This window comes from Cynocephalus volans, chromosome 10 (genome assembly GCF_027409185.1).
Source record: "Cynocephalus volans isolate mCynVol1 chromosome 10, mCynVol1.pri, whole genome shotgun sequence".
Taxonomy (NCBI): Eukaryota; Metazoa; Chordata; class Mammalia; order Dermoptera; family Cynocephalidae; genus Cynocephalus; species Cynocephalus volans.
The window spans coordinates 105988977-106013304 of NC_084469.1; the positions used below are offsets into that span (position 1 = coordinate 105988977).

Sequence of the window (24328 nt, forward strand, 5' to 3'; positions counted from 1 at the left end):
TCCAAGGGTTGGTTCAGCAGCTTAATGATGTCATAAAAGCCCAGATTATTCCCATCTTTCCAGTCTTCCATCCATAGTATTTCTTTTTTCATCTTTTGTATTTCTACATCTTTTCTCCAGGAATCATATTAATGTAAGATAACAGCCCAAACCAGGAACTGTCCATTGTGTCTTTGTTTTTATGAAGGAGAAAAAATATTTTCCAGTAAGTTTTTCTAATATCTCATTGGCTAGAACTGATCTAAATGTGCATGCTAAACTGATCTCTAGAAAATGGGAATGGGAGCAGCCTGGTTAGCTCAGACTGGTATTTCTCAAGTTCAGCACTACTGACATTTGCAGGTGAATAATTCTTTTCTTGTGGGGGTGGGGGCTGTCTTGTTCATTGCAGGATGTTTAGCAGCATTCCTGGCTTCTACCTACTAGATGCTAGTAGAACCCCTTTGCCCCAGTCATGATAACCAAAAATATCTCCAGGCATTTCCAAATGTCCCTGGGGTGGGGGCCAAACTTATCCTTAGTTGAGAACTTCTGGCTTAAACCAATCTAAACTGACCCATTGGGCCCAGCCACATTGCCGTTGCAAATCTGAACACAATGTACATTCTATTAATAAGGAAAATGCAGTGATGGTGATGGCTGCTGATTAGACAATCCACAGTGCTTGCCGTTGTTGGGCTGAGGTTTTCCCAGGCAGGTATGGAATCATAATGAGGAAGCAAGGGCATTGAAAGTATGGGAGAGAATTACTTGATGTGGCTGATCTCATGAGACTTAGCCTGGATAAGAAAGGAGGTAAAGCCAGTAGGAAGCTGATGGTTTGGGAGAAGCTGATGGTTTGGGAGAAGCTGATGGTTTGGGAGAAGCTGATGGTTTGGGAGAAGCTGATGGTTTGGGGGACTGGATGAGTTTAAGGAGTAAGTTTAGAATGAGGGAGAGTAAGAACTCAAGGAAAGGCTTTGAAAGGGGCTTCTTCATATACAGAAAGTCGAGGAAGTATTAGCAATGGTCACGAATTGGGTATCCAGGGACAAACATTGGCTGAACACATCACAAAAAAGAAAAATCCAATTTAGCACGTGTTTATTGAGAGCCTATTATGTAGAACAAACACTTCAAGAAGTAGAGGTTAAACATTTCCACTCCAAGGATATGTATAGTGAGTGCCCTTGTCCTCAGATTCATTCTTCATGATGCCAGTGAGATCCATGGGTATGACATTCCATATGGGGTGGAATGTTCTAGTTTCAATATTTTCTCTTCATTTGTCCTGGAAACATGTCCTTCCCCCCCAAAAAAGATGTTTAGATTAAAAGCAGATGTAAGGGTAAAATCAATCAAACAAACAATCAGATAAACACAACAAAAACATGGAGAAAGAGCAGAAGTGAGGTAAAGCTAGCTTTAATTGGAAGGCAGGGATGGTGTGATCTCCTAGTATTTTAGAATTCTAGGGCCATTTTTAGCTTATAGTGGGAGTACTGCTCAAAAATCCAGGATGAAGACTTTTTCTTTTTTTATAAATTTTATAAATTTTCAGACAATATCCCACTCCACAATTTCATCCCCCTGGATGTTGGTTTTTGTCTATAGAGAAAGCCTAGACTCTAAGCTCCATGAAGGCAGGGACTGTGTTGGTCTTGCTCCTTTCTGTATACCCATTGCCTTGCCTGACACACTGTAGAACTCAACAAATATTCTCTTTTCTTCCTGCATGTTACAGCTCGATTTAGAAGACCCAAGCACCATAGGGGAACCAACATCTCCTGTATCAGACCATGAAGATAAGGTTCTCAGACTAGGTTATAAGTGTCATTATATGCAGGAAGTCCAAAGTTATGTCTTCCTTTCTGGTATTTACAGTTTATTCACAGAACTCCCTGTCCAGATGCAATTTACCAGTCAAGCGTGACTTTTCCTATAAGCAATGTTGCCTAGTTACATAACTGATATTTCAACTTTATCAAGTTTCTAAGGAACAGAGCTAGAAAGTTAACCTGAGGTCAAATTTGCCATAGAGAAAGAGAGTTGCATTAGCTTTTTTTTTTTTTGGCAGTACAAGGATTGAATCCTGGGCCTTGGTGTTATCAGTACCACAATCTTATCAATTGAACTAAACAGCCGGCCCTGAGTTCCATTAACTTTTAACTTAAACTCTGTGCCTAGAAAAATAAAAGCATAAAAGATCATTTTAAATAAAACCAATATATTTCTTAAAGAGAGGTTCATAGTTTTTATTTTATATTTTCCCTTTTCAAAGTTACGTTCATCTTATTCAATTTCAACAACATTATGTAATAATACTATTTCACTGTGGGGAACCAGTAACTGGAGAGCTGGCATCTCTGGGAATTATTTTGGACTATCTGGGAAACCTTTCATAGGTCATAGTCAACAGTGTGCACCTATAACAATTGTATTCTTGTTGAGAATGAGTAAGCCTAATGTTCATCAATTTTTTGATCACCTTACATGCTCTAAGACTTTTCCTGGTTGCAGTTTTCTCTTGGTCCTTTTGGAAAGATTTGGAATTAATTCCCTTTCCCTACCTTCAATAAGGGATTGATGTTTCTTTAGTGACCTCGATATCTCCACTGCTGAGGAAAATCACCTATTATTTCAAGAAATGCTGAAGACAATTTATCAGAAATTTCTCAATTTAGATTAACTTAAAAAGAATGCATTCTAAGGCACTTTGGCAAATGGATGTGGTGTTTGTTATGTAAGAGACATGAAACCAAATGAGACAGGAAGAGTTTTTATGGATTTAGAGCATAGGAGCCCATCTTGCTCATCCAGAGAAATATCTTCTTAGAAGTATATTCTATTGATAAGCCAGGCACAGAAAGAGAAATACTGCATGTCCACACTCATAAGTGGGAGCTAAAATAGATAAAGAAAGAAGAAAAAAGAAGAAAAGAAAGAAAGAAACAATCACAATAATGCATTGAACTTAAAAAAAAAAAGAACAGAGTTGTGGTTATTAGAGGTGGGAAAGGGGGAGGGGGAAGGGGGTCAGTGAGAAATTAGTTAAGGGACACAAAGATAGATTACGTATTAAAAACATGAGTATACTGATTATTCTGATTTGATCACCACATATATACTCAATTATGTTTCAATAAAAAAAGAAAAAAAATGGGGCCAGTCCGTGGCTCACTCGGGAGAGTGCGGTGCTGATAACACCAAGGCCGCGGGTTCGGATCCCATATAGGGATGGCCGGTTGGCTCACTGGGTGAGCGTGGTGCTGACAACACCAAGTCAAGGGTTAAGATCCCCTTACTGGTCATTTTTATAAAAAAAAAAAAAAAGAAAGAAAGAAATAAGTTTTATTGTTTCTCTAAAAAGGCAAATAAGGGACAAATATGGAGAGAAGTCTCAGATAGCACTGGAAACTCATTCTTTGTGCATTGTCTACTCAATGGAAGGACAGATGATACTAGCAAACAAGTTCAGAAGTATCCCCTTTCTAACAGGGTCCTTTCTACCCCCAGGAAGTTCCCAGTATTCTCTGTAGTCTTCTCCTATAATTATATAGAGCAGGGGTAGGGACCCTCTCCCAGAACCCCTTCCACGGTGTCCACCAACTCTGCCAGGCTCATGTCCACCTCTCTATGGGACAGTGGGAGTTAGGGGGATGATGGTTTCTCTGCTATGTCTATGCTTGTAAGTTTCCCCCAGCGGGATTCTACTTTAGATTGTAGTGGTGCTGGGGATATGTTTTACCCACATAGCTTTGCATGATAAGAATATACACAAAAACCAGCTTAAACACTGTTAGCAAGCACGGAAGAGCCGCTGAAGAACGGTATAGCAAGAATGAGGAATTCAAACCAGGATACAGGAAAATAACTCTTCTCCATACCCTCCAGGAAAGGGGGCTTGCAGTTAGACAAGGAGAGGAAGTTTGGGGTGTCCAGCGGGGTGGTGGTGAAACATTAGGATAAGTCACAGGTTCTCTTACCACACTGGGTTCTGAGTCAGATCATAACCTGCTGGAGAGTGTATATGTCTCAGACTCTGGTTTCGATATCATGAACTCTCTAAACCACTTTTGGTATTGTTTCCGGACCTGGAACATCAAAGGAAAAACCAGGATAGTTTTTGTGAACATTGGCAAAGAGGAGAAAAGTCAGTGAGTCAGGAACAGAGTAGAGATTTATTATTAAAAAACCTTTCCCACAAAATGTGGCATACCTAGACAATGGAATTATCCTTAAAAAGGAAGGAAGTTCTGACACATGCTACAACATGAATGACCTTTGAGGACATTATGCTGAGTGAAATAAGCCAGACACGAAAGGACAAAGACTGTGTGATTCCACTCATAGGAGGTCCCTAGAGTAATTAAATTCATAGAGCCTAAAAGTAGAGTGGTGGGTGCCGGGGGCTGAGGGAAGGGGTAATGGGAAGTTAGTGTTTAAGGGGGACGGAGTTTCAGTTTGGGAAGATAAAAAAGCTCGGGAGATGGATGGTGCTGATGGCTGCACAACAGTCTGCATGTGATGGTACTTAACACTTAACAATGGTTAAAGTGGTAAATTTTGTTATACATATTTTACACAATACAAATTTTTGTATCACGGAATACATCTTTGTTGTAGAAAATTTATAAAATATGCATACACAGAAGGAAGAAAATAGAAGTTACACATAATTCCTCAATCTAGTGAAAATCAGTGATCAGGGCCGGCCCGTGGCTCACTCGGGAGAGTGTGGTGCTGATAACACCGAGGCCACGTGTTCGGATCCCTATATAGGGATGGCTGATTAGCTCACTTGGGTGAGCGTGGTGCTGACAACACCAAGTCAAGGGTTAAGATTCCCTTACTGGTCATCTTTAAAAAAAAAAAAAAGAAGAAAATCAGTGATCATGTTTTGGTGGTATCTTTCCATGTGTCATGGTTTGGGGTACCCTGGAAGCAGACCCCTAGACAAGGGTTAAAAGTGTAAGGAGTTTATTTGAGAGGTGATCCCAAGAAACACCAGGAGGGAAGCAGGGGAGTGAGACAGGGAAGAGAAGGCAGCCAGTATAGGATGAATAATCAAGGAAGTTTCCACTGTGGGCAACTGGGGTTCAGTCCCATTGGGCATCTCTCTCTGTAAATGTAAATGTTTATATACATTCTATAAACAAAACAGAACCCTCTGGTGTGATGTTTTGAAACTTGCTTTTTCAAAAATTTATTTTAAATATCCTTCCAGTCATAAAATATTCTTGCACCTGGACAAATATTAACACTTGAATGTTCTAAGCCTGTGCTTAGGTTCAGGTTCAGTTTCAGGTTTTTAAACCTGATCTACATCTTGAAACCAAGTCAAGCTGATCTCCAGCTAAGATCAGCTGAACCCAACTTACCTGTAGACCCAAGAATGAGAAAAGTAAACATCTGCCTTTAAGCCACTGAGATTTTTGAGTTTATTTTTGTTACACAGCATTAGCCAACTATTACAAGTGGGAAAGCCAAAGAAAAGGAAAAAAAAAAAAACAAACCAAACATGATATTTCCTTGATATAGCTGTTATTTACTTTCCGAAAGCTGTTAATAAACTGATGTGTCTTACATCCAATTGCATCTTAAAGTAAAGAAAATATTGGGAGTGTTTACACACTGATAACAAGTGCATTTGAACATTTGGAGAACATCGACTTAAAGTTCCTTAAACTACATGCCTTCGAAGTTGTCTTAAATTTAAAACAACAAAGTAAGGGGTCGATGTTTACCTGCTGGCTGAGGAGGCAGTAGACCAGGAAAATGAAGAAGCCCTGAAGGCTATTGATGATGGTGAAGAGATAGGCCATGACTTTGGCAGCTGGACCCACCTGCAGGATGCCCAGACACCATGTGCAGCCCAAGATGAGGAGCTGAGCTGTCGCTTTAAATGTCAGCATCCTGAGAGGAGTCAGAGATGATGATGTCAAAAAGCTAATAGTGGACATGGACACTCCTGCAGTGTAGCTGTTTATAGTGAAGACTCTCGAGCTAGATTGCCTGGGTTTAAACCCAAGCCCGCACTAATTAACTGTGTGACATTGGGCAAGTTACAATTAGCCCTCTGTACCCGCAGGTTTTGCATCCTTGGACTCAACCAGCCACAGGTCAACAATATTTGAAAAGGAAAACAATAAGAAACAACAATACAATAATAAAAAATAATACAAATAAAAAATGCAGTATAACTATTTACATAGCATTTCATTGCATCAGGTATTATAAGTAATCTAGAGATGATTTAAAGTATACAGGAGGATATGCATAGGTTATATGCAAATACGATACCATTTTATATAAGGGGCTTATATAAAATGGACATAAAATTATCATTTTATATATAAGTCCATTTTATATATTTTATATAAGGAACTTATATAGAATGGACTTATGTACCATTTTATATAAGGGACTTATATGTTCATCTGTGGATTTTGGTATCCACAGAATTTTATTTTATTTTTTATTGAAACATAGTTGATTGTACATATCTGCAGGGTACAGAGTTGAATATCAATACCTGTGTGTAATATGTGATGCTCAAATCAGGAAAATTAGTATATTCAACATTATACAATGTCTCACAGAATTTTAGATTTTGAATTTTGGGTTGGTTTTGGAGGGAGTTAATCTCCCATGGATACTGAGAGATGACTGTACTTTACTTGTAACTCAGTTCCCTCATCCTTATAAATACTCCTATTTTATAGGGTTGCTGCAAAGATTACATGAGACTTTAACATATGAAAGTATTTAGGACAGTATATGGAAAAAAGTTAGTACCATACATACATAAACATTCTAAAACTGGGTGTTCTTTATCTTTCTTTTATCATTTATTGATAGGGGGTTATATAATTCGTTATTCAAACAGAAAGATTTTTGAGATCAAAAGGAAATACTATTAATAATTACAGTGCCTCAGCAGGCATAAACTGGGACTGTCCCAGGTAAGTTGAGACACAAACCATCCTACCTGTAATATACACACATATATCCCTAATTATTAAGTACAATATTACTTAAGTGAGAAAAGGTAATTGAGAAACCATCTGTGTAGTGTAATCCTGTTGTGTATGTGTCTTTCTGTTCTATAGGAAATACACAGAGAAAGGTCTGGGAAAATATACGTATCATATCCCACACATCATACAGTTTGTTCTGGCTTCCTGGGAAGTGGATGTAGCAGGAAAAGAGAGAGTTAACCATTTTCACTTTTTATTTTATATATTTTGAAAGATCTTGAAAAAATTTTAACAAACCTGTCTTATTTTTACAATTAAAATGAAATCAAAAATTATGTATTCAAATTAAAACAAATGCTGCCAAATAAAATATTCATTCCTCACGATATTTTGAAATAGTGTTATACAAAATATATTTTAATCCAGATCCTTCTTGAACCTATTACACACAACTGGAGATATACATTTAAATTGGTTATAATTAGCTTAATTGATCTCTATTGGTTGGGGTGTACACAGTTTTGCATCTCAGCTCTTATGGTTTCTATAGGATTTAAGCTTTCAGTAACTGTTAGATTAGCAAATCTGAGTTGGTTGTTTTTGATGAAATGAGTACTCTTTATGCATCTTGTGTTGTGTGGTAGAAACTGCTGGTTTTCTCCCTTCTCTTTTTCCTTTTAGTGTTAAATCTCTTCACCCTTTGATTTTTATCAGGGAACGTGGCCACTCTAGAAGAGACTACATTTCCCAGCCTCCTTTGCAGCTGGGTGTCATCATGTGACCAAAGTTGGTCAATGGGATAGGAGCAAATGTGGAATGTACACCTTTTATGTTGCCTCCTTCCCATGGATGGGATATTGACAAGGACAACATGCTAGGGGATGGTGGGACAACAAAATATAGTAGGAAGAACCTGAGTCCGTGGATCACTTTGTGGAGCAGAGCTTTCCCACTAGCCCTGGACTGCTCACCTTTGAACCATAACATGAGAGTGAAATAAACCTCTAAAAAGAAAAAAGAAAGAAAGAAAGAAAAGAACACACACACACACACACACACACACACACACACACACACAAAAAAAAAAAAAGAAAAGAAAAAAGAAAAAAATAACAACAAAAAATAAACCTTTTTTCACTCTTTTGTTTTTGGTTCTTTTTTAGTTCACGGTATTTTAGCCTGTACTCTTGCTAATACAGGTTCTCATTCATTATGACTGTAGAAGATTAAAAATTTTTTTTATTAGCATTTCATTATTACAAATTGTAATTATTCTTTATACCCCTTACTCGATCAATCACTCCCCAATCCCCCTCACCCCCCACCTCTAGTATCCTTAGGTTTGTTCTATCCTTCTGAAAGTGCAGGGTATTACTGTGTGACTGTGGAAGATTACAGTGGCCTGGCTAGTCCCTGGAGCATGGTTGTGGAGTGTATGTGTGTGGATATGTGCGAGAGATGAGTAGGGGGTGGGTTGACGAAAAGACAGTGGGAGGTTTTCCTGGTCACATCCTACCTTGTATTCCGGATGGTTGACACTTCACTGTTGAGGGAGGAAAGTTTGCTTTTCAAAATCCAAAGGGCCAAGAGAAAAAATACTAAATTCACCTGTAGGAATGACACAGATCATGCAGAATGCCAGTTAAAATAACACAGTGTCCACTTTAAATTGCACACAAGTCCTACTTCCCTGCACATGTAATTGAATTGGTAGCAGGTGGAAAATCAAGCCACACAACTGAGAAAATGCATGTCCCTTGTGCTATCTTGTACCCAGCACTCTGGTGGCTCTTGTTCAGTCAGAAACATTGGAGGCAGGTACTCACACAGAAAATGGCACAGACTGGGCCAAGGAAACCCCAGATGAATCCCTGGTCCAGGTGGAGCCAGCATCTAGGAACAATGAGGAAAGCGACACAAGGAGAGATCAGAGAAAGCACATGATGTGAACAGGAAGTGACACTTTTCCTGTTAGAGAACTTTTCCGATTCCTCCTGAAAGTCAGCTAATGACAATCATGGCTTTAATTGCTCACTACTCTGTGTTTGTGTTATGTTAAATATTTTATGAGTACAATCCTGTTGTTTTTTTTTTTTTTTTGCAGCTGGCCAGTACAGGGATCCAAACTCTTGATCTTGATGTTACAAAGCTGTGCTCTAACCAAGTGAACTAACCAGCCAGCCCTGTTGAATTTTTAAACCAACATTGTGGGGTGGGAATAACAGGGACAACTGTTCTCCTCGTTTCACTAAGGAGGGGACTGAGATTTGAGGACTCGAGATTCCAAATCATGCGACAAAGCAAATCTTCCTCCTTCCAAAACCTTCTGAGCTCTTGATACTATCTTGCCCTGACTCGCTGGGAAACAGGTTAGAACTGTTACGGAGGAAAACATAAAGTGTATTGGAAATGTATGAGGGGTCTTCAAAAAGTTCATGGAAAGATTTGTATTATTTTATAATTCCATTTTTCCAGGAACTTTTCGAAGTATCCTTGTAGCCAGTAGGTCCCCCTTATTTGTGGTTTTGCTTTCTGTGGTTTCAGTTGACTCTGGTACAGTACAGTAAGATATTTTGAGAGAGAGAGAGAAGTAAAATTCACATAATCTTTATTACAGTATATTGTTATAATTGTTCTATTTTGATTGTTGTTCATCTCTTTTTGTATCTAATTTATAAATTAAACCTGATCATAGGTATGTATGTATAGGGAAAACCGTAGTACATATAGGGTTCAGTACTATTCACGGTTTCAGGCCTCTACTGGGGATCTTAGAATGTATCCCCCATGGATAAGGGGAACTACTGTACCCTAATCATCATCATTAACACTGCCCCCAAAAATCTTTCTTAGGAAACATCAACTGCACAGGATGAGAGTCAAGCTTACCGATCAGGCGTTCCATAAAGGTGAGGTCTGAATGCTGCGGAAATGGCCACAATCACTGCGGGGACGCCATAGCCCACAGGGAACATGAGACCCTTCATGACTCTGTTCACACTTGAGTAGTTGACCACGGTCAGGTTTCGTGCAGTGAGGAACAGGTACAGACCTTCCAGCAGCATCCAGGTGAAGGCGGCCAGGTAGAGGTAGTGTAAGGCACCAGCGATGATGGTGCACAGCCCCTGCAGGAGGAGAAAGAGTTACCAGAAGGGGTTGTCAAGGTGGAGGATGGGCCTAGGTCCTCTCCTCTGCATTGACATTGGGTTCAGAGCACCTGACATTAGGCCAAGGGCATTGAAAGTAAGGGTGACTGGGGCCGGCCCGTGGCTCACTGGGTGAGCCTGGTGCTGACAACACCAAGTCAAGGGTTAAACTCCCCTTACCAGTCATCCTTAAGAAAAAAAAAAAAAGAAAGGAAGGGTGGCTGATGGTCAATGCTAGCACTGGCCATGTTGGCAGCAACCCTTCTGACTTTCCCTGGGACCTGAAGGATGGCAAAATAGGCCACCCTAAAATATGCCACTTTGGCATAAGGATTATTTTGAGCTGAAGGCGATTGGGAAGAAGCAGATAAAAAAAGAAGCTCTCTGCCCTCTCCCTAAAAGCAAGATATCAATTTACATACTTACCTTTTTTTGGTGGTAAGAACACTTAAAATCCACTGTCTTAGCAATTTTCAAGTACAGTATACAATATATTGTTATTGGCTATAGTCACCATGATGTACAATATAACTCTTAAATTTATTCCTCCTGTCTAACTGAAATTTTGTATCTTTTGAGCAACATATGCCCACACTCCTCATTCCCCTCCACCTCCCGCCTCTGGTAACCACCATTCTACTCTCTGCTTCTGGGAATTCAACTTTTTTAGACTCCACACATAAGTGAGATCATGCAGTATTTGTCTATCTCTGCCTGGCTTATTTCACTTAGCATAATGTTCTCCAAGTCCGTCATGTTGTCAGAAATAACAGGATTTCCTTCTTTTTTAAAGGCTTGATAGCATTCCAGAACATAAATTTATGAAGGTGTCCCTTGTACTTCCCACCATCTGCCACCCCTAGAGTCTCCTTCTCCTTTGTTTCATCACTTCTCCAAATTTTATTGTTCTTTGTCAAAGATGCTGGCATTCTAAGCCACCTCTTTGAGATATACATGTTAACACACTTTGGTTTATTTTTCTCTTGTTAATCTGTCTTTTGCTACAGGGGGCCCAAATAAGAACTCAGAAGGGCAGAGAGAAAATTATGTTTTCCTCCCCTACAGACCCAAGGGCATTCTATTAATGTGTCCAATGTAGCATCACTCCAGAAGCCAGCATCCCCTGGGCCAGGGCAGGGGGTTATTCCAGGACACCATCGGTACCTTGGGTTCCGTCCGGTCGATTGCAGTGAGGAAGAAGAGGTGGGCCAGGAAGAGGCAGAGCGAGAGCTGCAGGTGCAGGGAGGTGCTGGTGTTGTGGATGGCTTTGCACAGGAGGAATGTGAGGCCCGCCAGGAGGAGGCACAGCAGGGAGAGGCCCAGCCCCACGTAGGTGATGATCGTCAGCGCAGGATCCTCCTCCTGGGACCCAGCAAAGCAGAGTTCACAGTCACCCTTCCCTGCTCTGGGGTAATGGTTCTCACTGTCAGACTGGGGCATCCCAAACACAGGCATGAAGCCCAGTAAGAGTGTGGCAAGTGTCTGTCACACTTCCTTCTGGGACACACCCAGTTCGTTCTTGCTCAGAGCCCTTACACATATATGTATCTCTTCTTGGGATCCTCTTCCTGAGGAAGTAGGATCCTTTCCCTACTGACTTTTTAAAAATTGGGGTAAAATTCACCTAACCCAAAATTCACCGTTTTGAAGTGAACACTCCAGCGGCATTTAGTACATCCACAGTGTTGTACAGCTACCACCTGTATCTAGTTTCAGATCACGTACATCACCCCAAAAGGAAACCTATCCCCATAAGCAGTCATTCCTCATTCCCCTCTCTCCAGCCCCCTGGCTACCACTTTCTGCCTCTATGGATTTTCCTGTTCTGGGCATTTCATGTAAATGGAATCACACACGTTGTGGCCTTTTGTGTCTGGCTTCTTTCACTCAGCGTGATGGTGTCCAGGTTCATCTGCGTGGTAGCACTACTGACTGTCAATGTCCAGGTTTCAGCTGGAATATTTAATTCTTAGAGAGGTCTCTTTGAGCCCTCTAAAGGAGAACGCCTTCTGAAACTACTCTGGTCGCTTGCTATCTTTCATTTTCTTTATAGCACTTATCGCTACTGAGCGACTGAGTAGGGGCTCGGAAAGTATTAGCTGGAGGAATCCAACGTTTCCATTGTACCTGGCTGGTGAAGGCCATGAGGACAGCGAAACTGGACAGGTGGGTGCAGCTGCATACGGTGTGACTTTCGTTCACTCCTATCAGGAAACAACCATCCCTGGACCACTGGCCACCTTCTTCTGTGCTCTTCCAGTAGACACAGAAAGCCTTTCTGCTCTTGGGATTCATCTGAAAACAGAATGGGCTTATCATCTTCCCCAGGAGGGAGGATCCTCAGTGTTGGTCTATGCCAGGGAGCTGCACGCAGAGGCACACGGGAGGGGCTCAGGCCAGTTCTCCTTTTTTAAGAAAAATTTCTAACGGGTTCAGATCCCTGTATCAGCCAGTTGCCAAAAAATTCTTTTTTCTAAAATTTGTTTTTTGACTTCATTGATGTAAAAATTGTACATATTTATGGGGTTTATGTGATAATTAGATTTAAATGGCCACCAGGCCCCCTGCCCCATAGTCACTGCTCTCCTGGGATTCTATACATAGTGTAAAATAAAGCCAAGGCTATCTGGGAGCCAGAATTTTCTTTCTTTTCTTGGGTGCATTTTTTTATTGGTTATGAATATTCATGAGATACAAAGCTGATTGACACCACTTGTGCCCAAGATGTGATGGCCAGATCCATACTGGCAGCATGCCCATTACTACAAATTGCAATTATGCCCCGTGTCCCCCACCCAATTATCCCTGACCTCCCTCCCCATCATTCCCTGACTCCAGTTTGTATCCCTACGTATGCTGTCTGGGAGCCAAAATCTGATGAGATTTCATTAGTTTCAGGACCTTGCCTTCTGTCATGGGAGTCATACAAAAACAGAGTCTGAGGTTCATCCGTTTTCATCTCATGGGACCAAGGAGTTGAGTGAGATAATTTCTTGTTTGGGGTTTTGAAAATCCACTGGACACCCGCAGAATTCTTGCCCCATTCCTCCCCGTCCCATGCCATATATCAAAAATTCCATACCTAGATTTTATGCACCAGATAGAGAAAACCTACATTTCCCCACCTTTCCTCCTTTAACTCTTGTTTTCTTAACAGAGCAGAAAGAGAAAGAAGCAAACAAATTGTGTTATTTCTATCTGCCTATTAGCCCTCTTTCTTTAAAGAGTTTGGGCAGTAGGGAGAAGTTGGTTAATGGAAACAAAATTACAGCTAGGTAGGAAAAATAAGTTCTAGCGGTCTACCGTTGTGCTAGGTATCTATAATTAACAATAATTTATTGCATGTTTTCAAGTGGCTGGAAGAGAGCTCGAATGCTCTCATCACAAATAAATGATGATTTTTGGTGGTGATGGATATGCTAATCATCCTGATTTGATTACCACACATTGTATACATGCATTGAAATATAACTCTGTCCCCCATAAATATGTGCAATTATTACGTGTTCATTAAAAAAATCGTATAAGATAAAAAAAAAGAGTTTGGGCAGAAAATGGAAAAGGGCAATAAATTAAAAGTTTTTTGATTGAGTTATATGATCTTACTAATGAATAACAGCCTTCTGTGTGAGAGTAAATATTATGTCTCGGTTCAGATTTCACAGATGTATGATGTACCTGCACCTAAAATAATTCCAAGCACTAGAATAACACTGCCCCAGAGAAATATCATGGAAGCCACTTATATGATTTGAAATTTTCCACAAGCTACAATAAAACGTAAAGAAACAGGCAAAATTAACTTTAATCATATATTTTATTTAACCCACTATATTCAAAATAGTATCTTTTAAATATTTCTGTATAAATCAGTAAATGCAATCAAGATAAAAGTTATTAATGAGGTATTCTACATTCTTTTTTTATTTTCTTTTATTGTTTGGATCTCTCTCTCTCTCTCTTTTTTTTTTTTTTTTGGCAGCTGGCTGGTACAGAGATTGAAACTTGGACCCTGGTGTTATCAGCACCGTGCTCTAACCAACTGAGCTAACCGGCCAGCCTGAGATACTTCTTTTTTTATTTTTTATTTTTAATAATAAATTATAATTATATATACTTATGGGGTATAATGTGATGTTATGATACATGCATATAATGTAGAAGGATTAAATCAAGCTCATTCTTTTTTTCTTTTTTTTTAAAAGATGATCAGTAAGGGAATCTTAACGTTTGCCTTGGTGTTGTCAGCACCACGCTCTCCCAAGTGAGCCATGGGCCGGCCCTCTTTTTTTCTTATTAAATCTTCAAAATACCCCCTATATATGTATAATCAATTCATTTTAATTAAAAAATAAATTCCTATAATAAAAAAATCAGGAAATACTGCGTAAATTTGGAAATACTGTGTAAATTTGGACACACTAAATTTTCAATATACTAAGTCTTCAAAACCTCAATTCAAACCCACCGCATTTCAAATGCTCAGTAGCCACAGGTGCTCCTGGCTACCATATTGGACACTGCATAGTCTATAGGCACTGAGAGTGGACAATGTAAACATTGGTGTACCTCCATGAAATATGACAAGCTCAAATCGTAGCTGTGACCCACCTTCACGTGTTGGAAAATCAGAGTCACAGACTTGGAGGAAGATGTGTTCCTTTTGGGTCCGATAGCAGCACTCACTACCTGGGAGTTCAGGTAAACTCGGTCATTCTCATCTGTCTCTTCGAAAAAAGTTTCGTTGATGATATCTCCCAGAGAAGAGTATGAGATAAGAGCAACTGCACTGGGACCTGAGAAAACCGAAAGATGAAGTCTTTAGAATTCCCACTTTTCCTTCCACGTCTTCCTACCCAAATCCAGCTCATCCTCAGGACCCAGCTCGAACCCAGGCTCCTGCTCAGGAAGTCTTCCCCAAGCCCTCAGGCAGCGATGGCGCTTCTGTCTGCTGTCATGTGTAATGCTGAGGAGAATATATCTGTCCACGAATAGTTTCCCATGAATTGAATCCTATCTTCCCAGTGGGCTCCAAACTTTTTGAGCAACTCTATTGGAGATGTCATTTGGAAACCACAAAACCCTTGGCACTGTGCCTAGCGAGTGGTAAATGGTTCACTCTTTTAAAAGATCTTTTTATTTCTTAAGAAAATTTCAATTATATTTCCAACACCCAGAAAGAATAGATTAGACAGGGGGGAATAGGTTTTCGAGATCTATTGCCTGGCATGGCAACTACAGTTAATAACAATAACGTATATTTCAAAATTGCTGAGACAGTAAATTTCAAATGTTCTCACCACAAAAAATGAGGTGAGGGTGATGGGTATGTTAATTAGCTTGATTTAATTATTCCACAATATATACACATATCAAAACATCACATCATATCTCATAAATACACACATTATAAAGATGTATAATATTTAACATAGTATAAAGGCACTTCAAAAAGTTCATGGAAAGATTTCAATTCTATTTTTAAGTGAACTTTTTGAAGTTCACTCGTATAACGATGCATAAAACCCATTACATATTATATAAAATAATTAATTATACAATATATATAATTATTATTTGTCAATTAGAAAAGAGAAAAGAAGACATAACAAACATCCACATAGATTTAACATATGTTACATACATTATCATTTTGTCCTATCGGCTTTAGAGCGATTTTATTTATTTATTTATTTATTTATTTTAATTTATTAATATACAATGTAGTTGATTTTCATGTCCTTTACCAATTCCTTCTTTTCCCCCTCCCTCTCTGCCCTCCCCATCCATCAATATCATATCTGTTCACTTATAGAGCTATTTTTTAAAGAAATAAAATATTTAAGATATGGCCAAAGCTCCCACTACCTTATTCTTTCTTCCTTCTCTGGAAATAACCATGGACTTGAAGTTGAGGTGTAGCCTTTTCACGAATACTTTTGTAACTTATATATATTTCCATAACAATATATAGTATTGTTCTCTGCATTTAAAGATTCACATAAACGGTATTACACTTTGGGTATCTTTTTGCAATTTGCTTTTGTCACTCCTGTTAATATTTTCGAGACTCAGTCATACCAATACATGTTCATTGCTTTATTCATTCAATTACTGTAGAGTATCACATTATTTGATACACCACAATTTATTTACTATAAAAATAAGTTACAAAACTTTGATGAGGAAAAAAAAAACAAGATAAAATTCATACAAAATTCCACCACTCAGAGATAAATGCTGTTAGAGTTCTGAATTTTTTTCTAGGCATAGACTTGTGGGTCCAAACATACATGCAGAAAAAATTGTCCCACATTTGTAAATGGGCAAAAGATATAACTAGGTGTCCTTCCAGTACAGAGATGAGTATTGCCCAGAAGACTCTCTGAAATGATCAGATTCTATAGGGGTGCTGCACCTTTGATTAACTTTTTATTACCAGGCTATTTCACAACTGCATAGGCATAGAGGATGACATGTAGAGAGCTCACAGTAGTGCAAGTTCCTTAGGCAGAAATGCATTTTGTCCCAAAGATAATGCAGTTGCTTTCTGTCCTGGAGAAAAGATCACCCCAAACACACTACACTGTATTGCCCTACAGGATATTAACCACTGTTTGCATCTGTTACCATATTTATCCCAGCATTCTTGACTATTCTATATATGAATATGTACATGTATGTGTATCTGCTCTTCAAATTGCCTCGGAACTTGTCTTACATTTTATTGGTTCTTTCATTAATTAATGCATCGAATATAATCATTGACATGCATTTGTTTGTATTTGCCTGACAGTCATCATTTCATCTTCCTGAAAATGATATATATGTGCGGAGAGATACCTGTATACATATATGTAAACACATATATGAGGGTACTTCAAAAAGATCATGGAAAGATTTGAATTATTTTTTGATTTTGTTTTTCCATGAACTTTTTGAAGTACCCTCGTATGTGCACACACACAAGCATAGATGAGGATCAAAATAAATAGAAATTTTCACAGTGTCTCCCCTATTCCCACATGCTGAGGCAGACTTTGTGTCTGTCAACCCAAACCCTTTTGTGTTTATTTTTTTGGTATCGAATGGGGGTAAATCTTGGGGGAAGAGAAGTACTAGAAGAACCAAGAGAGGCTAAGTTGATTTATGTAAGAGAGGATATACATCTACTCTTAGAAGAAAATGATACAAAAGGTGAGAGAAGGGGCAAAGAAGCAGCAGATGGAATTTTGGGGGAAGAAGAGAGGAGAGAGATTGGGTCAGCTGTGAAGACGTTCAGGAAGTCGGGCAAGACCTGTGTGATGTGTCCACACCTGCCTCCTTCGCTACCTTTTGAAAAGACTTCAGTAAAGACTGAGTTATTATTCAAAGCTTTTGGGATTGGTTTTATGTTTCTTTAGGATGAAACATAATGTCGAGACTGGACTCAAGGAAATCCATTTATAGATGGATTACATGTATATCTGTCCATCTGTCTACCTCTCTGTTCATCTACTTATTTATCCACCCATCCATCCATCCATTCATGTATCCATTTACCGATCATCTATCTATCTAATCTCTATCTATCCATCTACCTTATCTATCTATGTATCTATCTATCCATCCCTCAATCTACTATATGTCCATCTGTCTATCTGTGTCCATCCATTCACCCATTCATCTATTTTTATCTATCTATGTGTCACCTATCATCTATCTCTATCATCCATCTGTCTTAGCTATCTCTCAATCATAGCTAATAATTTTCTTTCTCTCTCTATTACATATATACAAATAAAATATAGAAGTAAATATATATGGACATTATATATACATATATTTTTGACATTTAAAACAATGGAATGCCTTCTCTGTTCCAGGCACTACACCTGGGATACAGTGGGGGACAAGATAGACTGAATTTCTGCCCTCACGGATCTTTCTTTCTGGTGCTGAAGACAAACACGAGGTGTAAACAAATAAAGGTACATATCAGAGAGTGATTGGTTCAATAGAGAAAATTAAGCAGGACATGGGAGCAGAGAGAGAAGGGGGCTGCTATTTTAGATCGTTTTCAGACAGCCTCTCTGAGTGAAGGGACGGAGAACCCTGTGGATATCCGAGAGAAGAGTGCTCTAGGCCAAGGAAATAGCAGACGCAAAATCCCAGAATGCGCTCGGCTGGTTCAGGAAACAATGAGGGTCTGTGAGTGAGTGCAGAGGAGAGAGGGAGGTGACAGGAGCAGATCGCGCAGGATCTTGTGGACTGTGGACATTTTGCTTTTATTCTAAGCCCTGTGGAAAGCCTCTGAAGGGTTTTAAGCATGAGAATGGCATAATTTGACCTACTTTAGTAGAATAAAAATATACATACATAATACATTAATAATTTTATTATCTATCGATAGGATATGTACATGGCATATATCAATAGGATGTTGTTCTGGGCTAAATTGTGTCCTAGCCGCCACCCCTCAAATTCATATGCTGTAGTCCTAACCCCCGGTACTTCAGAATGTGACTGTATTTGGAGATCGGACCTTTAAAGAGGTGATCAGGTTGAAATGAGGCTCCCTTAGGGTGGGCCCTCATCCAATCTGAATGACGTCTTCATAAGAAGAGGAAATTTGGACACACAGAGAGACACCAGGGATGTGCACTCACAGAGAAAAAACTCTGTGAAGACACAGGGAGCAGATGGTCATCTGCAAGCCCAGGGGAGAGGCCTCCGAGGAAAGCAATGCCGTTGATGCCTTGATCTTGGACTTTGCATATTTCCAGTCACTGTTCTCTGTGGCTGCTGAGACCTCCGAAAGTCAGAGATGCTGTACAGGGAGTTGTTATGAACGTAAGGGATTCGAATTCCAGCTTTGCCACTTAGTAGCTGTACAATTCATCCTGTTGGAATAAATCCCTCAGCAGGTCTCTCTAATCAGGCTTCTTTGTTCCCCCTGGAGGGATCAGAAGGAGGAGATTCACTTCTGTTTTGCTGAGCACATGGCAGTTTCCAGGAGTCAGAATGAAACAGCTGTAGGTGGTGGGAAAACAGCCACAGGTGATAGATCAACCTGTTATTAGGCTTAGAAATGGCTTATGTTTCAGGGCTGAAGTATTCTGGTGTAAGAGTCAAATCACAAGCAGAAAACGGAAGAGTGGCTTTAGAGATTTCCAAGGTCGGTTTCTGTGGCCTGGGCTTGTTCTCTGCGATGTTTTACTGGGCGGGGAGTCACGTGATTGTACCTCTCGGGTTGACTACAGAGTTCCAATTCACACCTGGTGTCCTGGTGTAATTTTAATAGCATACCCTTTCCCTCTTTAAAGTGTCCCAGTTTGGATGCTAAATTACACAATCACTCTAGACCAGTGTTCTCAATGGGGGGCAACTCTGAGGGGACATTGGCCAGTGTCTGGAGGCATTTGTGGTTGTCACGACTGGGGAGTTGCTACCAGCATCTAGTGAACAAAGGCCAGGGATGCTGCTTAACATCCTGATTTCAGCTGAAAATGCCAGTCGTGCTGAGGTTGGAAACCCTGCTCTGAACAGGACCTGGAGGACAGAGGAATGTCCCTCTGTGAGCTTGTCACACATCCATAAATCAGTTCTTTTCTCTCCTTAGGAATATTGAAGCCTCACCCTAAATGAGGATTTAATTCAACCAACATTTGTCACTCTTCTTCAGGCACTGTGCCCCTTGTGGTGACTATTGAGAGAAAGAATTCACGGTCTTGGCCCTCAAGGTGGATTCCAGGATGGTGGGAGGAGACAGGGACAGGTCAGTCAATAGATACAACACAAGACAGCATGTTAACTGCCAGGACAAGGCAGGTTCAAGATGCCAGGGTAGTACAGAAGAGGGAGGGCATGACTCGATGCTGTGTTGGAAGTTGGGAAATCTGGGGAGGCATTGGAGGAGGTGGGAGTTGAGCCTGTTGGAAAAGAAGAAAACCTGCACCTAGCAGAGTGGGGGTCGGCATTCCGGGGGGTGAGCGGCCAAGGCAAAGGCTTGGAGGTGAGATGCAGGGACCATCAGGGATGGTAAATAGTCTGCTGCTGGGCACTTCTGTGCCAGGTGCTTTTCAAGGCGCATGTAATCACATGGTGTCATCTGTAATTTACTTAAACAATTCAGCCTGGGCAGCTGTTATGGGGCTGAGTTATGTCCCCCTTGCCCAATTCATATGTTGAAATTCTAACCCCCAATATTTCAGAATGCAACTGTATTTGGATGTAGGGTCCTTAAGGAGGTAGTTCAAATGAGGTCATTAGGGTGAGCTTTAATCTAATCTGACTGATGTCCTTATGAGAGGAAATTTGGACAAAGACACACACAGAGACGACCTTGTAAGACACACACAGAGGACCACATAAGACACAGCAAGCCAAGGAGAGAGGTCTCAGAAGAAACCAACCCTGCTGATACCTTGATCTATGAGACAATAAATTTCTGTCATTTAAGGCTTTGTTATGGTATCCCTAGCAAACTAATACAACAGTGTATCTTCTCTCTCTTTTTTAACGTTTTAAAAGTTATTTAGTGGCATTGAGCACATTCACAATGTTGACATCACCTGTATCTAGTTCCAAAACATTTTCATCACCATCAAAAGAGACCCCATGTCCATTAAGCAATCACTACCCACTGCCCCTTCCCTAGCCCCTGGAAACTACTGATTTACTTTCAGTGTCTATGAATTTACTTATTCTGGAAGCTTCTTATAAATGTAATAATATGATATGTGGCTTTCTGTGCCTGGCTTCTTTCATTCAGCTTAATGTTTCTAAAGTTCATCTCCTGTAGCATGTATCAGTACATTATTCTTTTTTGTGACCAAATACTATTCCATTGTATGGATATACCACCTGCTGTTTATCTATTCAATCACTGATGGACATTTGGATTGTTTCTACCTTTGGGCAGTTGTGAATAGTCCCCCTATGAGGACAATTAATTCTTTTGTGTTTTAGTTTAAGCTATATTGGGATAACTATTTTCTTGTTATATTCCACTTATATTAAAAATTTGCAGACACACCCATGGATCTTGGTGGCCGGCCAGTTCTGTTCTCCTTCTCATGATTGAGTGTAGAGGACTCTAAGCTCTTGGGGTATTTCTTTTCTTTTTTTTCTTGTCAGCTAGAAAATTTTATTTAAGAAAATAGTCACAGATACAGGAAATATTACAGATGATGTGACACCATACAGCTTTTATTTATCCACCTTTTCATTGCCCCCTGGCGTATTTCAGGAGCCATGAAATAAATGCAGTTCGGGGCCCTCAATATCCACATGAAGAAAAGCCACTCATCAATCAAGAACATCTACATTAAGAGTAGAATTGAGGCTACTAGAGGCTGGGAAGGGTGTGAGTGTGCGTGTGTGTGTGTGGGGGGGCAGGTGGATAGAGAGAGATTGGTTAACAGAGAATTACAGCTAGATAGGAAGAATAAGTTCTAGTATCCTATGGTAGAGCTAGGTGTCTACAATTAAAAATAATTTATTGTATATGAGGGTACTTTAAAAAGTTCATGGAAAAATGGAAGTAAAAGATAATACAAATCCTTCCATGAATTTTTTAAAATACTCTCATACTTTCAGATGGCTAGAAGAGAGGAGTTCAAATATTTTCATCACAAAGAAATGACAAATGCCTGTGATGATGGGTATGCTAATTAGCCTGGTTTGATCATCATAGGTATATACATTGTATTAAAGTATTACTTTGTACCCCATAAATATGTACAATTACTACATGTCAATAAGAAAAAAAGAATATTTACATTGAACAAAAAGTAAACTAGCATTATATGAAGCAACCAAAACTTTGGGGTTTATTTGTTACAGCAGCTAGCATTACCCTAACTAGTATCATGAGTTTCCAATGGTAATATCTCTTTTGATATTTTAGTATCTCATCTGTCACTATCCAGCTACTGTTTGATTTTGCACCACCCATGAACTTTGTATGGTCCTCTTCAAGTTTGGGGACCACATTTTGAAAATATTGTCCCAGGGTTGCTCTGCCCTGGATAAACGCTAAACCTCCTGTCCTGATCTCAAACACCTTTTCATTTAACCTAGGGTTGCCTGAATAAGACCCAAGGACCAAGCCAGGCTGCACATATGTGTCATTCAGCCTGCACTGTGAAGTCTTGCACACTCTCTCTACAGATTGTGAATGACGGAGGACCCTGGTGACAATGGAAGTGTGAAATTATGCCATTGGAGGTTGGCTCATCCTCTGCCCAGCACATTTTCAAATGGAGGCAGATTCAAGTTCTTATCTTGGGTGAGGAGAGGGAGTGATAGGAAGGAACCGTCTCATGATCATTTGAAACTTTTTCAGTTCAGCATGTGGTTAGTTGCCTGTATTATACTATGTTTACTTTGGGACTTTTTTTTTTTTTTTGGTTGGGTGGCTGGCGGGTATAGGGATCTGAACCTGTGACATTGGTGTTATAAGGCTTACTTTGGGACTTTTGGTGATGGTACAGGCCAACTGTACTATCCAACGTTTGTGTGATTAACTTTTAAGACCTCGTTATGGTCTGAATGTGTTCCCTCAAATTCACATTTTGGAAACTTAATTCTCAATGCAACGGTGTCAGGAGGTGGGGCCTTTTGGGAGGTATTTAGTTCATAAATGAATAAATGACATTATCAAAGTGTTTCATAGAGGGAGTTTGGTATTTTTTTGCCCTTCCACTTTCTGCCATGTGCAGATGCAGTGAGAAGGCTCTCCCCAGGTGCTGACACCTTGATCTTGGACCTCTCTGCCTCCAGAACTGTGAGAAAATTTCTGTTCATTATAAGCTGCCTAGTCTCAGGTTTTCTGTTATAGCAGCACAAATGGACTAAGACAGACTCCATTTATTGTGCTATAGCAGCTATGACTATATGGCAATTATTGTGAAAGTATCCTGTGGAGTATACTATAAAGCAAACATATTTCACAGGGCCTAGTTTCTTGTACTTTCAGGTTTAGTCTAACTTCTTAAAAGTACATATAAAATGTTGACCTTGCAAAAACCAGGAAATTTTCCCCAGGCTATAGTTTCTATTGTAAGATAAAGAGTTGTAACACAGCAAGGTTGCTGGTTCAAAGACAGACAAGTTACTGATTGATATGTAAAGATACTGGGAAGCTTCTGTAGGGAGAAAGAATGTTTGCTAAGATCAAGCTTTTGTTGGCAGATCATTTAAATTGCCTTATGGAAAGTCACCTTGCTTGTTTTACTGAAAGTTACCAGACTATATTGTTAAACTATAACCCCACTTATGTTCTCTTCCTGTAACTTCCTGGTCTGGAGAATAAATGTGGGAAGAGAACCCCAATTCGTGGTTAATTTCCCAAATGGAAGGAATGCCTCGCTCTTGAGGGTTCTGGGAGATTAACCTCTTTGGGGCTCCTCACTGCTCAGAAGAGATGGGCTTTGAGTAATCTTTTGCAGCTCTGTCACCCAGGGGAAGAGGGGTAACAAATCCGTGGGAGGCAAAGCAACAGTATCCTTGCCAAATTTAAAAATTGGAAGTTTTCATATCAATGACCCAATTTTTGGGTTCTCTTGAAAAGTCCGAAAGTCTGGTCATGAAGGAAATGAATAATAACAATCCTTTCCTTTTTTACACAGGTTGTAGCAGATATTGTAGGCACCCTGTCTTTACTTCCTTGACAGTCTTGTTTCTTTCTCTGCTGATAAATCTGCTGCAAGTAGTTGTGACTCTGCCTGGAAGCCTTCTCTGGAGTGAATGTGTGTTTGATCCACACATAGGACAGGCTGGAAGGGCATAAAGTTAACTTCCCAGCCTGTGATGGCTCAGAACAGATGGATACACATCCAAGCTCCCTCTCCTTGAAAGGGATAACTCGATGGGAGTGAGTCCAGTGACCTCCAGCTGCAACCCACTCTCTAACAAATCCACATTGGCTGCCTTCCCTCATCCACCTCTTACCTAAGCTGATGGTTCATCTTATATGTCAACCTGGCTAGACCATGGCATCCAGATATTTGGTCAAACACCAGTCTGGCTGTTGCAGTGAAGGTATTTTTTTTAGATGAGATTAATATTTAGATTTTGAGTAAAGCAGATTGCACTTTATAATGTGGGTGAGCCTTGTGCAATCAGTTGAAGGCCTTAAGAGAAAACAGACTGAAGTCCCCCGAGGGAGAAGGAATTATGTCTCTAGACTATCTTGGATTCAAGCTGCAACATCAACTCTTCCCTGAGTCTACAGACTGC

At 39.9% G+C, this 24328-nt stretch overlaps 1 protein-coding gene across 1 annotated transcript in view; it reads right to left on the bottom strand.

The window, feature by feature from the left end:
- Positions 1-3986: 3986 nt before the first annotated feature.
- The window catches only part of ADGRE3 (adhesion G protein-coupled receptor E3), a 46417-nt gene continuing 26075 nt past the window's right edge, over positions 3987-24328 (bottom strand). The window contains exons 5-12 of the mRNA XM_063113080.1: positions 14717-14901; positions 12233-12400; positions 11270-11467; positions 9849-10084; positions 8786-8852; positions 8476-8567; positions 5727-5895; positions 3987-4073 (exon numbers count right to left, since the gene is read on the bottom strand). Of these exons, the coding sequence (XP_062969150.1) occupies positions 3987-4073; positions 5727-5895; positions 8476-8567; positions 8786-8852; positions 9849-10084; positions 11270-11467; positions 12233-12400; positions 14717-14901 (1202 nt within the window). The remainder of the gene's footprint in view (positions 4074-5726; positions 5896-8475; positions 8568-8785; positions 8853-9848; positions 10085-11269; positions 11468-12232; positions 12401-14716; positions 14902-24328) is intronic.